Consider the following 14,801-nt stretch of genomic DNA (forward strand, 5'->3'; position numbering starts at 1 on the left):
ACAGCACACACTTTGTAGGCTCTGGTGAGAGACACGTTGAGTTAATTCAGGTAACAACGATTCCAACAGTATCTGAAGCATGACGCCCTCTGAATGAGTGTCAGCCATTACCCCTCAAGAATCGTATGTCTGCATTTTCCTTGTGAAAATTAAAACCCCACAAACAGAGCCATTTCCTTTGACTGCCTCTCATCCTCACTCCTAATCTTGGTCCTCTTTCGTCCCCCACTGGGAAGTATCTTTTCGGATGTGTTGTTACGTGTGTTACACTATTGCTTTATGCCTCTAATTATATTGATCCCATCGCACTGTGCGTATTCGTTCTTCATCCAACAAATGCAGTGGTGAACAGGACTGATACATGTTCCTGCCTTCATGGGCCTGTATTCGAACGGGAGGATGATTAACAGTGAATCTGTGATATACACAGGTGTGGCGCATCAGTGATGATGGGTGATGGGGGGCCTGGGGGGGGGGTTCCCTGTACCCAGGGTGGTCCAGGAAGGCGACATCTGAGTAGGGACCTGAAGGAGTCCTGCAACTTGCTCTTCCCGCTCAGCCTTCTGTCCTAAGCTTTCCTGATGGCTTTCGACACAGATGCCCTCGTCTGCTCCAGACTCCTCCAGGGCAGGGAGGCTTCAGAATCATTTAACTACTTCCCACATCAGTAGGCTTTCTTGCTTGATTTCTTTCCGTGACAAAGTTGTAACCAACAGCTCGGCTATGTCCCCTCTGCACACAAGGGAGGCTCCTCCAGGACACACGGGCAGAAGTACAAAGGCTGCGCCAGACGGTGGGCACATTCGAGGTCAGAGACCACCATTTCTGCAGAGCCTCCCACCACCTGGGCCCTTCTCTACCTGCCCCCCACTCAACCCGGTCATTCCTAGCTCCCTTCTGCTGCCCCCCCTTGCCTTCTCCAGCCCTCTTCCACCAGCAGCTCTTGTTCCACATCATTCTTTTCTCATCATCGCTGCCTCTCTTTCCACCCTGCCACGGAGACCCCTCTTTGGTGGTATCTGCTCTCTTCTGGGATTAGTGATTCAGGACAGAGTCCTCAGAGCGCCTTCTGAGGGGCGCCTGGGAAGGGCTGCCACTTCCTCCCTATTGGGGCTGTCCCCCTGAGGCCAGCAACGATGCTCTGACCTCTCAGAGTGTGGCGCGTTCCCGCTCCCTGGCTCTGCCTCGGCTGGAACCTCACGCTCACTCCTGTTCCCTCCTGACGCTTCAGCTCCTGCTGCTCGCTGCCTCCCTTGGGAGTTGAACCCTGGACCTGAGCCAGCTCTGACCCCAAAGGGGCCCCCTGTGCCTCCCTGTCCAGGCCTCCGGTAACCAGGGGCCCAGGAATCCTCCCACCTTTGTCACAGGGGCTCCTCTCATTCATGGGCCGGGGGGAGATTTGTGTGTTGCAGGAAACGAGGTGACACGGGAGCCACTGCCTGTTCCATCCTCAGCACCAAGGAGACTGGGTACCCCTGGATAACTTCATTGTGGGCTGCACTGAGACCGGGCGTGGACATGGTGAGGAATTTTAAAAAGGAGGGAGTGGATTTTTCTGGGCATTTGGAGAACTGGCCTGCGCAGAGGCTGGGAGGAGAGAAATGGCGTGTTCGGCCCTGAGAGACTGTGCTTTATATTTCCAAGGAGTCCAGCAGAGGTGCTAAACCCCCTCGCCAGGACTTTGGAATTAATTCCCTCGGGAGGTCGTGGAGACAGGCCTACTATGCGCAGAGTGCATGCGTACGTGTGTGCGTGCGTTGCTATACTGTGTGTGTTCTGACTTTAATACACGTGCCTCACTCCACAGTTTATAACACGCATCCACGTGCCAGACTGTGAGCTCATGAAGACAGTACTGGGTCTGTTTTTGCTCCCCCTTGGAAACCTGGCACCTGGCACAGTGCCTGGCACGTAGCAGGCTCGTAATAAATACTTGTTGATGGAATGAATGAATAATGTCGTCAAATCCAACTAGTCCACTCACTTGATGTGGCTGTTGTGAAGATGAGAAATACTTCACATAAAATACCCAGCACGGTGACTGGACCATAGTAGGTGCTCAGTAAATAGAAGTGCACGTTATTAAGATGCAAGGATGTGCCCATTTTCCAGCTTTGGGAACTGAGGCTCTTAGGAGTAGGTAGCAAATCCTAGGGCAAGTAATATGTTCAGAGTTGGGCTCTGAGGCTACTGCTTAGTCCCTGGAGGGTGATGGGCAGAAGGACAATACAATGGCAGACAAGTACACGGGTCAGCTGTGGCTCTCAGGCAAACGTGATTCATGCAGGATTTTAGAAACGTCTGAATTAGTTGCCAATATTTTAAAATCAGGAGATTTCACAAGAAAAAATGTTCAAATGTGTAGCTTCTGTTGACAAATCAGGGACTCTGGCCACCTTGGGCCCACAGTTCTACACGGGACTGACAGGCCTGATCTGAGAGTTGGCTGCCCCCTTTCATCAGATACGTTCTCCACAGTCTCCACCACTCCCTGCTGCCCACCTGCTCCCAGGCTTTCTGTCCTGTTTGCATGGCTGCCTGTCCCCTGGGGACGTCTGCCTAGGGAAGCACTGTAGCACTCTGGAGATGAACCAGAGACGGAAGCCCAAGGAATCATCGCACTAACCCAGAGAACCCTGGTTATGACAGTAAGCCAGGCGCAGGGCGAGTGGCAGTGGGAACGGGCTGGATTTGACAGTCCGGAGAAATAATGTATCAGCCGGAGCTGACTTTGAAGATTTAGTTGGAACAGAAATACTTGCTAGTCTCCAATCTTTTTTTCCTTTTTTTTTCCTAATGGAAAGTTTGGATGAGATATCACAGTTCGGCTCTCTTCCTCCTTATCATTGTCACCATCATCATCATTATTTCAGCCAGGGGTCAGAAACCTATAGCCCACTGGCCAAATCAGACCTCCTGCCTGTTTTTGTAAATAAGGTTTTATTGAAATACAGCTACGTTTGTTTCCGTATTACCTATGGCTGCTTTTGCACTACACGGGCAGACGTGAGCGGTTGCGACAGACACTAAAGCTTGTTAAGTCTAAAATATTTAGCATATGGCCCTTTACAGAGAAAGTATGGTGTCCTGATCTGAACTACGATGTACTGAGTATTTACTCTGTGCAAGGGCCTCTTCTGATGCTCAGCGTGTATTGACTCATGCAGTCCTCAAAATCCTTTGTAGTAAAACCACCATGAAAAACCACTACACCCCCAGCAAAATGGCTATAATAAAAAAGACAATACCAGTACTGAGGAATGTGGAGCAACTGGAACCCTTATGCATTTTTGGTTGCGAGTGTAAACTGGTTCAACCTTGTAACAAATCCTATATCCCAGCATTTCTGCTCCCAGGTGTATACCAAAAGAATGGGTTCCTATGTATACCAAAAGCCACATGTAAGGATGCTCACAGCAACCTAATTCCTAATAGACCCAAACTGGAGACAACCAAAATATCCATCAGTCGTTGACTGGATGGATATTTGCCATCTACTTACACAATAGAGTATTATACAGCAGTGAAAAGGACACATGGCGGATACATGCAACCACCTGGATGAATCCTACAGACATTACATTGAGTGAAAAAAGCCAACACTAAAGAGCACATGTGATATGATTCCATTCAGAAGTTCTTGAATGTTAGAGGGTGGGAAGGGATAGACTGGGATTTCAAAATTGTAGAATAGATAAACAAGATTACACTGTATAGCACAGGGAAATATACACAAAATGTTATGATAAATCACAGAGAAAAAAATGTGACAATGAGTGTGTATATGTCCATGAATGACTGAAAAATTGTGCTGAACACTGGAATTTGACACAACATTGTAAAATGATTATAAATCAATAAAAAATGTTAAAAAACAAACAAACAAACAAAAACAAACAAACAAACAAAAAGAAGTTCTTGAAGGCAAAACCAACCCATGGTGATCAAAGGCAAAATAAAGGTAACCTCTAGGGTTGGGGTTTTGGCTGGAAAGGCATATGAGAAAGCCTTCTGGGGGTTGGGAACATGCTACAGCCTGAACTTGGTGGCAGTTAAAAGAGGCACTCATGTGTGAAGATTCCCCGAGCTGTCCAGTTAGGATCTATGCACTTTACCTTCTGTCAGGTTAATAAACTAGAACTAGCAAAACCATGATCCAGGGAACAAAGAGATTAAGGTAAAATCACACAAAGGAATGCTATACCACCAGAATGGAGGACCTACACTCCCATGTAACAACATGGGTGGATTTCAACACAGTCTTAAGCAAAAAAGGCTAGATACAGAATTAATCTATAATGCTGTAAGTCTGAGTAATGGGCATCCTTGTAGGAGGGGTGGTTGGTGGAAGGAGTTACATGAAGGGACCTTCTGGGGCTGGTGGTGACGTTTACTTCTTGACCTGTGTGGGTGCTGGTTACGTGCACTTTCTGTAAGGAAGTTCTGCTCTGGCGAAATGTTATAAAACAATACTCTTCTGTCACCTGACCCGAGTTGACTGGAGAACATCCAGAAGACAAGAGATAAGTGCTGATGATGATGTGGAGAAAAGGGAACTTTTGTGCACTGTTGGTGAGAGTGCAAATTGGTGCAGCTGCTACAGAAAACAGCATGGAGGTTCCTCAAAAAATTAAAAACGGAACTACCATATGATCTAGGGGCTCCACTTCTGGGTATTTATCCAAAGGAAATGAAAACAGGATCTTGAAGGGATATCTGCATTCTCACGTCTACTGCAGCATTATTCTCAGCAGCCAAGATATGAAAACAACCTAAGTGTCTTCAATGATGAATGGATAAAGAAGATGTGGTGTACACACATACCACACACACACAATGGAATATTATTCAGTCACGAGAAAGAAGGAAATCCTGCCATTTACAGCCACATCGACGTACCTTGAGGACGTCACGTTAAGTGACGTAAGTCAGAGACAGAAGGACAAATACTGTGTGGTATCACTTGTATATGGAATCCAAAGACGCTGAACTCATAAAAACCGAAAGGAAAATGGGTGTTGACAAGGGCTGAGGGGTGGAAGAATTGGATATATGTTGTTTAAGGGGACAAACTTACAACAAGTAAACAAGTAAGTCCTGGAGATCCAACATACAGCATCGCGATTCTAGGCAATAACACCGTATTATAAACATCAAACGTGCTAAGAGACTAGGTCTTAATTATTCTTATCACAAAAAGGAAATGATAATTAAGCAACCTGATACATGAGTTAGCTAACATGACAATGGCAGTCACACTGTAATATATAAAGGTATCGAATCAACGTGTTTTACCTGTTAAACTTACACAATGTTATATGTCAAAGGTATTTTAACTGAAAAAAAACAATACTCTTATACTGCCATTTGTAGCAACAGGGATGGACCTAAAGAACATTACAGTTAGAGAAGTAAGTCAAAGACAAATATTACATGATATCACTTATATGTGGAATCTAAAAAAAAAAATACAAATGAATTTATATCCAAAACAGAAACGGACTGACAGACATTGAAAACAAACTTATGGTTACCCATGGGGAAAGGGACAGGGGGAGGGCTAAAAGAGGAGTATGGAATTAACAAACACTGTATTTAAAATAGCTAAGCAACAAGGATTTACTGAATAGCACAGGGAATTACACTTAATATCGTGTAATAACCTATAGTGGAAAATAATCTGAAAAAATAGAACTGAATCACTTTGCTGTACCCCTGAAACTAACATGATACTCTATATCAATCTAGACTTCAATTTATAAAAAAATTAAAAATAAAACAATATTCTTAGAAACAGAGACTATTTTTTGAGAAATGAAAAAACTGAAGCAGAGCCTGTAAGTAAGCTGCTCAGGGTCACGCGTGTAAGTAAGTGTCAGGAGCCCAGGTTCGAGTCCGGCTCTCAGCCCCGCCCCCCGCCCCCCCATCCAGGAAGGGCGACACTCACCTTGGCGTAGTCGGAGCCATGCTTCTCCTTCACTCCATTCCGGCACAGCGTGTAGTTATAAAAGCGGGAGTTCTTAAGGAGGCCGACCCACTCCTTCCAGCCGGGCGGCACGTAGGAGCCGTTGTACTCATTCAGGTACTTCCCGAAGAAAGCTGGAGGGGGTAGGACGGGAGGCCACGTGAGGAAGCAGAGAGCAAAGGCCTTCTCCTGCCGCCACCCAGCTGTAGCCTCCAGAGCACCCCGGCCGCCCTCTGAGCCCCGGGGCGCTCTGGGGGGCAAGCAGAGCCTGTGACCCCCTTCTCAGGTGTTTTCACAGGCAGGAAATAGGATATATAGGATTACAGAGAAAATCGACTATTTTGAAAAACAGTTACCAAACCAGTAAGAAAATCTGCCATGCAGAATGTGTCCTTTTAAAAACCAAAGATATTAAACACAAGCTTTTGCAAGGAGTGATCATTTCAAAGCAGTGAGGAGTGAAATTATGTTATTTTACCATATCTACAGTGACTGCAACGGAACATTAAAATATTGGTGACTTTCAGGGATGACAGAGTTACAGGTGCTGCCCACACGCTGCGGTTCGCGGCCTACATTCATAATGAAAGCAAGCGCCAAGTGTCAGCTGTAGGTGAGTGCAAACACAAGTAAGATTTTCTCCCAAGTTTATGGCCAATTTGGATTCTACCTGCTTCACGGTGACAAGAATGGCTAACATTAAAAAAAAAAAAAAAGGACCAAGGTCAATTGCTGGCGCGGGTGTGGAGCCACCGGAACTCTCACAGCTGCTGGCGGGTGTGCAGCCTGCTCCAGCCACGGCGGGAAACTGGCGGGGTCTGCTGCGCTTGATCATCTTCATACCTCCTGACCCAGCGATCTGGATCCTGGGTATTGACTCAGCAGAAATGCATTCATACGTCCGCCAAAAGTCACGGGCAGGACAGGCTGAAAGCAGCACTGATCATGACAGCAGATAACTAGAAACAAAACAGATGACCATCCGCACAAGAACGGAGAAATACACCGCTGAATGTTTACATATCCGGAAACGACAGAGAAAAGAGGATGAGAGGACGAGCGCCCCGCCACTAACACGGATGCGTCTCAACCACAAACCAGGGGTGAGAGAAACAAAGCAGACACAAAAGCATCGCTGTGTGATCCCATGTGCATGAAGTTCAAAAACAGGCAAGAGGAACCTCAGCTGTTGGAAAGGAAAGCAGTGGTTGTGGCTGGATGTCGGGGGAAGAAAGGATGGAAGCGGTGTGCGGACTTTTTGGGTGGGTAATGGCCTTGTTCGATTTCTTGCTAGAACACCGGTGGTTCAGTTGGTGACACTCCACTGAGCTGGGGATGGAGAGCAGTGCAGTTCTCCATTCGTATGCTTCACACTATCAGCAAAGCTCACTTTAATAAACTCACCCTAATTCATCTAGACTGGGATATACTCCCAAACTTTCCAAGGGCGGCATGGTCCCACAAGATCTTTGTGATGCTTTTTTTGTCTCCCCATCATGAGCAAATGTGATTTTTAAATAATTATTACCTATAAAGCCATTTTTAAGCAATGGAAAAAAAATCTGTGAGCGTTTTTTTCCAGAGACAGGGGTGCTAGGCCAGCCCTCTCTTCCAGATGAGGACCCCGGGGCTCACAGAACCATCGCTGACAGATCGGGCTGTGGAAGGGATACCCAGAGATCTCGCAAGCAGAGTGCTTAGTGCTGTTCCTGGAGAATAGCGAGTGTCTGGTAGGTGTCATTTCGGAGCCCAGGATGAGAAGAGACAGACGGGGCGGTGAACATCCACAAAGCCAGGAGAAGTGAGCCAGGACTGCTCTGAGGTAAGATGGGTCTTCCTGCTTGGAACCTTCTAGAAAGCATGGAAGTCTCCTTGAGACCTGCTGGCCCAGAGAAGAGAAGCCTGGGCCCGGAGATGGAGCCAGAGCCCTCTAAGGGGTCTCCCTGGAGACCTGGTGTGAGACTGGCCCTACCCAGGAGTGGGAAGACCCCTCCGACCCCAAGCAGCTGGATTCCCGCATCCCCCCAGGGTACCAGGCAAAGGGAAGCATTTCCATTATGTCCTCCCCTTGCTGGTGGGGCCAGGAAGTGAGTGCTCCTGAGAGAGGAGCTGATGAAACACCTCTGAGGAGGATCTGGGCATGAGGAGGAATGAAGATAGGAAGGGAGGATGCCCAGCAGCCTCAGAGTGAGGCCCTCCGTTCACCTGGGAGGACAGTGCAAAAACACCCGGAAAGGGGCCCCGGGCAGCCGGGGGCTGGGAAACCGGCTGCCCCGGCCGAGCCCTGAGCAACATCCAACAACCACAGAGTGAAATGTAATCAGGCGACGGGTGCCCAGCCCAACAGCGGCTGCACATCCCCAGTGGGGTGTTGGGCGTCAAGGATTGAGTTGCCGGCTGGAAGGAAGAGGCAGCATAAAATTATGTCGGGGAAGCCGAAGGCCCGAGCGTCTTTCTCTAGAACATGGCCCGTTCGGACACTGGCTGCACCCACCCCCTTAAAGCAGCGGCTCTCAGCCAGGGGCAGTTTTGCCCCTTAGACACTTGGCAGTGTCTGCACACATTTTAGGTTTTTCCCAACTTGGGGAGGGGGATGCAGGTGGCCTCTAGTGGGTAGAGGCCAGGGAGGCTGCTGAGCCTTCGACAGAGCTCAGGACAGCCCCCGCCACAGAGAATCATCTAGCACAAAATGTCAACAGTCTGGACTTGACAGACACCCTGATTTAAATGACTCCACCTGGCCCTCAGCACCTCCCTCCCATCAGTTAAAGAACCACGTTGAGGGAGCGGAGGAGGCCCTGGAGGTCAAGTACAGCCCAGGAAACAAGATCTACTAGACCTCCATGACCTTACTCCCCACCTCTGATGCTTCCTTCCATGCGCAGGGGGCTCTACTCTGATAACATGCCAGGCCTCTCTCTCTCACCTTTCTCCTTCTCGGGGGAAGACTGACTCATGGCAGGGGCAGTGGCCCTTTCCTGTAAAGGCCCAGCGGGTAAGTATTTTAAGCTTTGTGGGCCAGCCTCTACTGCAACTATTCAACTCTGCTGTCGTAGGAAATAGTCACAGACAATCCACAGACAAATGGGTGTGGCCGTGTTTCAATAAAGCTTTATTTACAAAGACAGTTGGAGGGCCAGATTTGACTCATGGGCTGTAGTCTGCTGACCCTTAGCATATATTACTGGTGGGTTTGCAGGGACAAATTGTATATGAGTAATGCAGTCCTTCCTTCGCCTTCCTGTGGGGAGCGAGCTGCCCTCGGGGAATGCCAGTTTAAGGGGGCTTGCTCACACAGGGTTGGGAGGAGAGGGGGTTGGGCTCAGTGAGAAGTCTGTCCGACTCCGGAGTTTAGCATCAGGAAGCCCAAATGCCCTCTGAAGGAAGTCAGGTCCTCAAACCCAGCCTTTATCAGACTCATCAAAGTGCTATTTTGGCTTCCATCTGTTGACTCTTTAATTTTATTTCTCATTTGTTTCAAAACTTCAACGGGGAAGAAGATGACATTTAATAATCACCCCCCCACATACAGCCCCAACACTCTCTCTTCATGACAAGTAATACTGGTAGAGAGGTAAACGTTTCCTTTTGAAACAACTGTAATAAAGAGAATAAAATGAGAGAAAAATATGAAGTAAATAACAGAACCAGTGTCCTGGGCACGAAAAAGTCAATATATCCATTTAACAACTATTAAACACCTATGGTATGCCAGGAGCTGTCCTAGGCACTGGACACACAGCAGTGAACAAGATCCAAGGATCTCTGGCCTCATGGGGCTGACATTCTGGTGGGGGGAATCTATGACAAATAAAGGTGGTGGTGTTGGTGACAACAGCGATGAAGAAAATAAAGGATGATGATGCAACAAAGTGGCCCGAGATGGACCACAGGAAGTACCACTGTGCTAGGTGGTCGGGGGGTCTCTTTGAGGAATGATGAGAATGAGTCAGAAGAAATATGGGAATACAAGGAAAACTGCTCCAGGCCAAGAGAACAGCAGGTGCAAAGGTCCTGAGGCAGAAACAAGCTTTGGGGGCACACATCCCCTAAAATATCACATGCCAGATTTTGCATTTCTTGTGCATTTTCCTGGAAACAGGTCCACAGCTTTTGGCACATTTTGAAAGGAACCCAGGACCATAAGTCATTCAAGAAGCATAGAACTTCACTCCCTTGGTTTGCAGAAGAGTGAATGAAAGCCCAGAGGAGAAGGCTCAAACAACCCCCCACTGGGGGATCGAGGTTTCCTCCCAGGTCTCCCCAGTCCCCAGCTCATGATCCTACTGGTTTGTTCCTGAAGATCTGGGCCAAGGTCTTTCTGATGAATGTGCAACTTGGAATGCTAAAGAGCCTATGTTCTTGGCCCGGCTGCTGGGCTAAATATTTCTTGGGGGTGGGAGGTGGGGTGACTTCAGAAGCCCACCCCCGCCTATTATTGTCCAATGCCACGGGTGTCAACATGTCCAGAGTGACTTCCTCGGCTAGAATCTCCTCTTTCACATCTCTCTCCTCTCTCTAACCCCCAACCCTTAAAAAATCCAGAGTTTATTATTCAGCCTCCACCAGGCCCTAGAAAACAGGGCTTCAGTCAAGGCTTTTAGTGCCAAATTAGATTTTGCTCTCATTTGATTAGACTTCCCCAAGGCAGGGTTTAAAATGGTTATTCTGGCACCAGTTGAGGTGGGAGAAGCAAATTAGCACAAGCCGGGGGGCTCCAGGGCTGGGAGATACAGGCAGGAGAATGAGCCGGAATTAAAATCAAGATTAAAAATACAGCCTGTGTCATGGCTGGAGCCTGGAGTCGCTGTGCCTTCGCTGCTGAGATGGTGTAAAAGGAGGAGCTAACTGGGGGCTGGAACAACGTGGCAGGCAGATGAAGAGGAACTAAATGCCAGGCCAGGGAAGACCACTGACAATGTGTTGGCTGATGGCTGCCCCTAGGAGGCAGGGCTGGCATCCATCGAGAGGACCGGGCACTTACTGCCTCCCGTGTACCAGGCACTGGGTGGAAATTTGCACCCGGCAACAGAGACTTCTGCTTTGCCTCCCTGGTCCTGACTGTGATTCTCCGGGTACCACCACCTCCTTACGTAAGTCCACATGGACTGCTCGTGTAATCTCAGCCTGACCAATCAGAGCACTACATCCCTCTGGCTACTGCCATTGGTCCAAAGACTTGCATGTGACCCAAGTTTGGTCAATGAGAGTCAGCTCTTGGATTTTAGGGAGCTACTGGGAAAGAGACATTTTCCTTCCATGGGGCTTGAAGCTGGTGGGATATAAACTTAAAACTGCTGGCAGCCATCTTGCTACCAAGAGGGAGAAGTCTGTTTTGAAGATGCAGCAACACGGAAGAAAGCAGGAGAGATGGGGGTAGGGGGGAGATGGATAGAGAAATATGCTGGTTTGAGTCCCTGTGTCCACTCTTACCTGAAGCCGCCTTTAATGCTCATTTATATAGGGTTTCCCAATATTAGGGGACATCAGACAATGGAGACACTTTTGGTTGTGACAACTGGGTGGGGTGCTACTAGCATTGAGTGGGTAGAGGTCAGGGATGCTGGTAAATATCCTATAATGCACAGGATGGCTCCCCAGGAAAAGAATGAGCTGGCCCAAGACGTCAGGAGTGCCAAGGTCGGGAAACCCTGAGTCATATAAACCAATAAATCCCACCATTTTGCTTCTGTTGTTGTTTTGTTTGCTTAAGTCAGTTTGGGTTGAGGTACTTCATCTACAGTTAAGAGACTCAAGGAAAAGACAATGAGATGCTTAGTAGAGAGCAGGGTTTTGGCAAACCAGGCCCAGCCCGCCACCTGTTTTTGTAAATAGTTTCATTGGAACACAGCCACACCCATTTGTTTACGCATCACGAAGGCTGCCTGCACACTACTGCGGCTGAGCTGGGTTGTTGCAACTGAGACCGTGTGGCTGCCAATCCGAAATATTTCCTATCTGGCCCTTTGCAGGAAAAGTCTCCCCTCCCCTGGTGCAGAGCAAAATTCCCTGTGTGGGGTGAAGGATCCCCCTGGGACTTAAAACAGGACTGTGGTGACCTGGGGGAAGTGAGGTCACTTCAGAAGTAAACTGGGCAGTGGGGGCTGCATAGCGCAAAGGAGTAACACAACAGGGAGGACGGCAGTGGCAACGGGACAGGAGCATCCAGTTCCAGGCCGTCCTGGCCCGGCACGCTCCTGATACGCACAGATATCAGTTTCTACACATTTGATAAATAATACCAGCCTCCCACAGCACGGTTCCCGTTCAGCTACGGCAGCATAATGACTGTAACTGCGTGAAGTACAAACTTCACAGCTAGCTCCCACGTAAACAACAGATGTTCGTTGTGATCGGGGCCAGTCACGTCACTTCTTGCAGAGTCTGTTGGTGACCGGTCACTGCCCCAGGTTACTCAGTTCACACACAGACAGCAACACGTGTAGCTGTGCTGCCTCCTTGGCTCCCAGGGCTGCAGCTACCGGACATTCTGCAAAAGTGAATTATCGAAAGGAGAGAACTGGCCACTAGGGGCGAAAATGCAGCAAAGGAAAGAAAAGCGAGAAGGCGGAGACTGACATTGACTGCCAATGGAGTCACAGAAGAAATGGAGCTGACCCTGGGAGTGGTGACACTCCCTGCGCAGGAAACTGTTAGGGGTGAGGCCAAACTTCACCAAAGGTGAACTCAATCACGGACGTAAATGAGGAAGAGCCGCCGTGATGACAAGGATGAAGATGTCCCAGGGGAAGTGATGTTCAAAGAACTCTTGGAACTATTCTGCAACACGGAAAGCTGTGTGTACGTTGTTTAATCTCTCCTACCTCAGTTTCTCCATGTATAAAATGAGCACAACAGTATCTACCTCGTGGGGCTGTTGTAAGAACTAACAGATGCGTAATGCTCCGAAACGACACAAAACGAGTGTTACAATGTCATTAGCACCAGCGCATCCCCCTTTTTTGGCCAACTTCTTGCTCCATTAACACCTCATCTAATGGAAGCAGTGCAGAGACAGATGTCAGAATCCACCCTTCCCCGACCACCTGGAGGGGTTTGGGATCCCCTAGGTCCTTTCCTAACGCTCCGTCCTCGTCCTGCAGGCCAGGCAGGCAGCTCTTTCTGGAAAGCTCTGAGTGCCTGCTTCCCCTCCTGGCGGCTGCTTTCTCCATTTGTCTGAGTTAAGTGCTGCTGGGGAACTGTTCACAGTCTGATGGGAGAACCAGGCCCTTCTGTTATCTCTCCCAGCCTTGAATCTAACTGAAATTGCCTCGTAATGATCGCATTTGTGGTCTGTAAAAGCTGTGTCTTGGGGCGACCGCAGACTGAGATCAGCTGGCGGTAAGCCTGGCACAGGAGGGCAGACGGAGGCAGCATTTTGGATACAGGGAGATGGAGGGTTTCAGCAGCTGGAATAGAACAGGCATCCAGGGTCTGGGCTGGAGAGTGGGATGGGCTGGGCCGGGGTGGGGCCGCTGGTGTTCTGCACCTCTGGGCAGTCATTCTCCGCAGTCCGGGCAACATGGGAGGAGATTTGGGAGAGCAGCCAGGCGCGCGTCTCCGCAGCCAGACTGTCTGGTCTGCTACCTCCTACTTACCCCTGCCAAGTGACTTCACCCCTCTGTGCCTCAGTGGCAGCGATGACAGTAAGCCTCTGCCTGTTCACCTGGAGTGGAGGAACCCACAGGTGTACGGCATGTAAACTAGCACCCGGCACGTCCTGAGTACCCAGCGAGCGGCGGGACTTCCAGCTCCCCGCCTTCGGGGACCCTTCTTTCTCCCCATCATGGGACGTCTGGGTGGAACTGTCCACAGGGCTCTTGTAAGGACACTGGTGCCTCTTAGCACACATGCATCCCACACCTTCTCCACCCACATCCTACATTAGAGATAATCAATAAATAACTAAGCGTCGAAATATTCCAGAGTGGACTGGTTGAATCATGTGATGTTTCATTACTTCTATTCAAATATAAATATTTCATTAAATATTTATTCATTTTGATTGGGTTGGTTTCCCCATAATTTGGAGCCAACATACCAGTATATACACACATGCATGAACACACACACATACACACTCTTTCAGGCAACCCCTGAAAAGCCACAACCACTGCAACCCTGTTCCTCTCAGATACAAAGGTCCCAACTGTCCATCAAGGTATCTTTCCCCACCCAAGGGCCAGGTGTACGACTGAGGTTGGCCAGTCAGACTCTGCCCTGGGACTCTGAACTTGAGCTAGGAGACTCACAGGTAGAGAAAAGGGTTGGATTTCGGTAACACCCTGGATGAGACAGTTGCTCAAAAGCTGTAATCTGAATCCTCAGATACAGTGCTTGGGAATCCAGATGAAAGAGGCAAGGCCATCAGGATGATGGAGTCCAAAGAGAGAGAGAGAGAGTGATGTGCCTTGCTCCTCCATCCTCATTCTTTGCTCACAGAGGAAATGGCCTCCACCTGGACTCAGTGCCTCCCCTTCAGTCTTCCCATCATCCAGATCCCCCCAACGGCCAGAAGGACACTTCTGAACCCCCGGCCCTTCTTGTCAGTCCCCTCCAGCGGCTCGCCTGCCTGTCCCGCTCCCTCCGCCCACGTCTCCGGTCACTCGTCCCTCTGCTCATTCTGTTCATTCGGCCTCTTGTTTCTTAAAACGTGACAAACTCATTGCCATCTCGACATTTGCACCCGCTCCTCCCTTGGCTTCAGACACTTGCCTTCTCCCTTCTCACGTGGACTGGCTCTTCTCACTATGACATCTCAGATCAGATGTCACCCCCTCTGAGAAGGTGTCCCTGATCACCTTGTCTAAGGCCACCCATCCCTCTACAGTCACTG

At 49.0% G+C, this 14,801-nt stretch overlaps 1 protein-coding gene across 4 annotated transcripts in view; it reads right to left on the reverse strand.

The window, feature by feature from the left end:
* SULF2 (sulfatase 2) overlaps positions 1 to 14,801 on the reverse strand; it is a 109,860-nt gene that overhangs the window by 31,121 nt on the left and 63,938 nt on the right. For all 4 annotated transcript variants that reach the window (XM_072944353.1, XM_072944352.1, XM_072944351.1 and 1 more), the window contains exon 4: positions 5,948 to 6,099. In XM_072944353.1, the coding sequence (XP_072800454.1) occupies positions 5,948 to 6,099 (152 nt within the window). The remainder of the gene's footprint in view (positions 1 to 5,947; positions 6,100 to 14,801) is intronic.

This window comes from Vicugna pacos, chromosome 19 (genome assembly GCF_048564905.1).
Source record: "Vicugna pacos chromosome 19, VicPac4, whole genome shotgun sequence".
NCBI classification, from domain to species: domain Eukaryota; kingdom Metazoa; phylum Chordata; class Mammalia; order Artiodactyla; family Camelidae; genus Vicugna; species Vicugna pacos.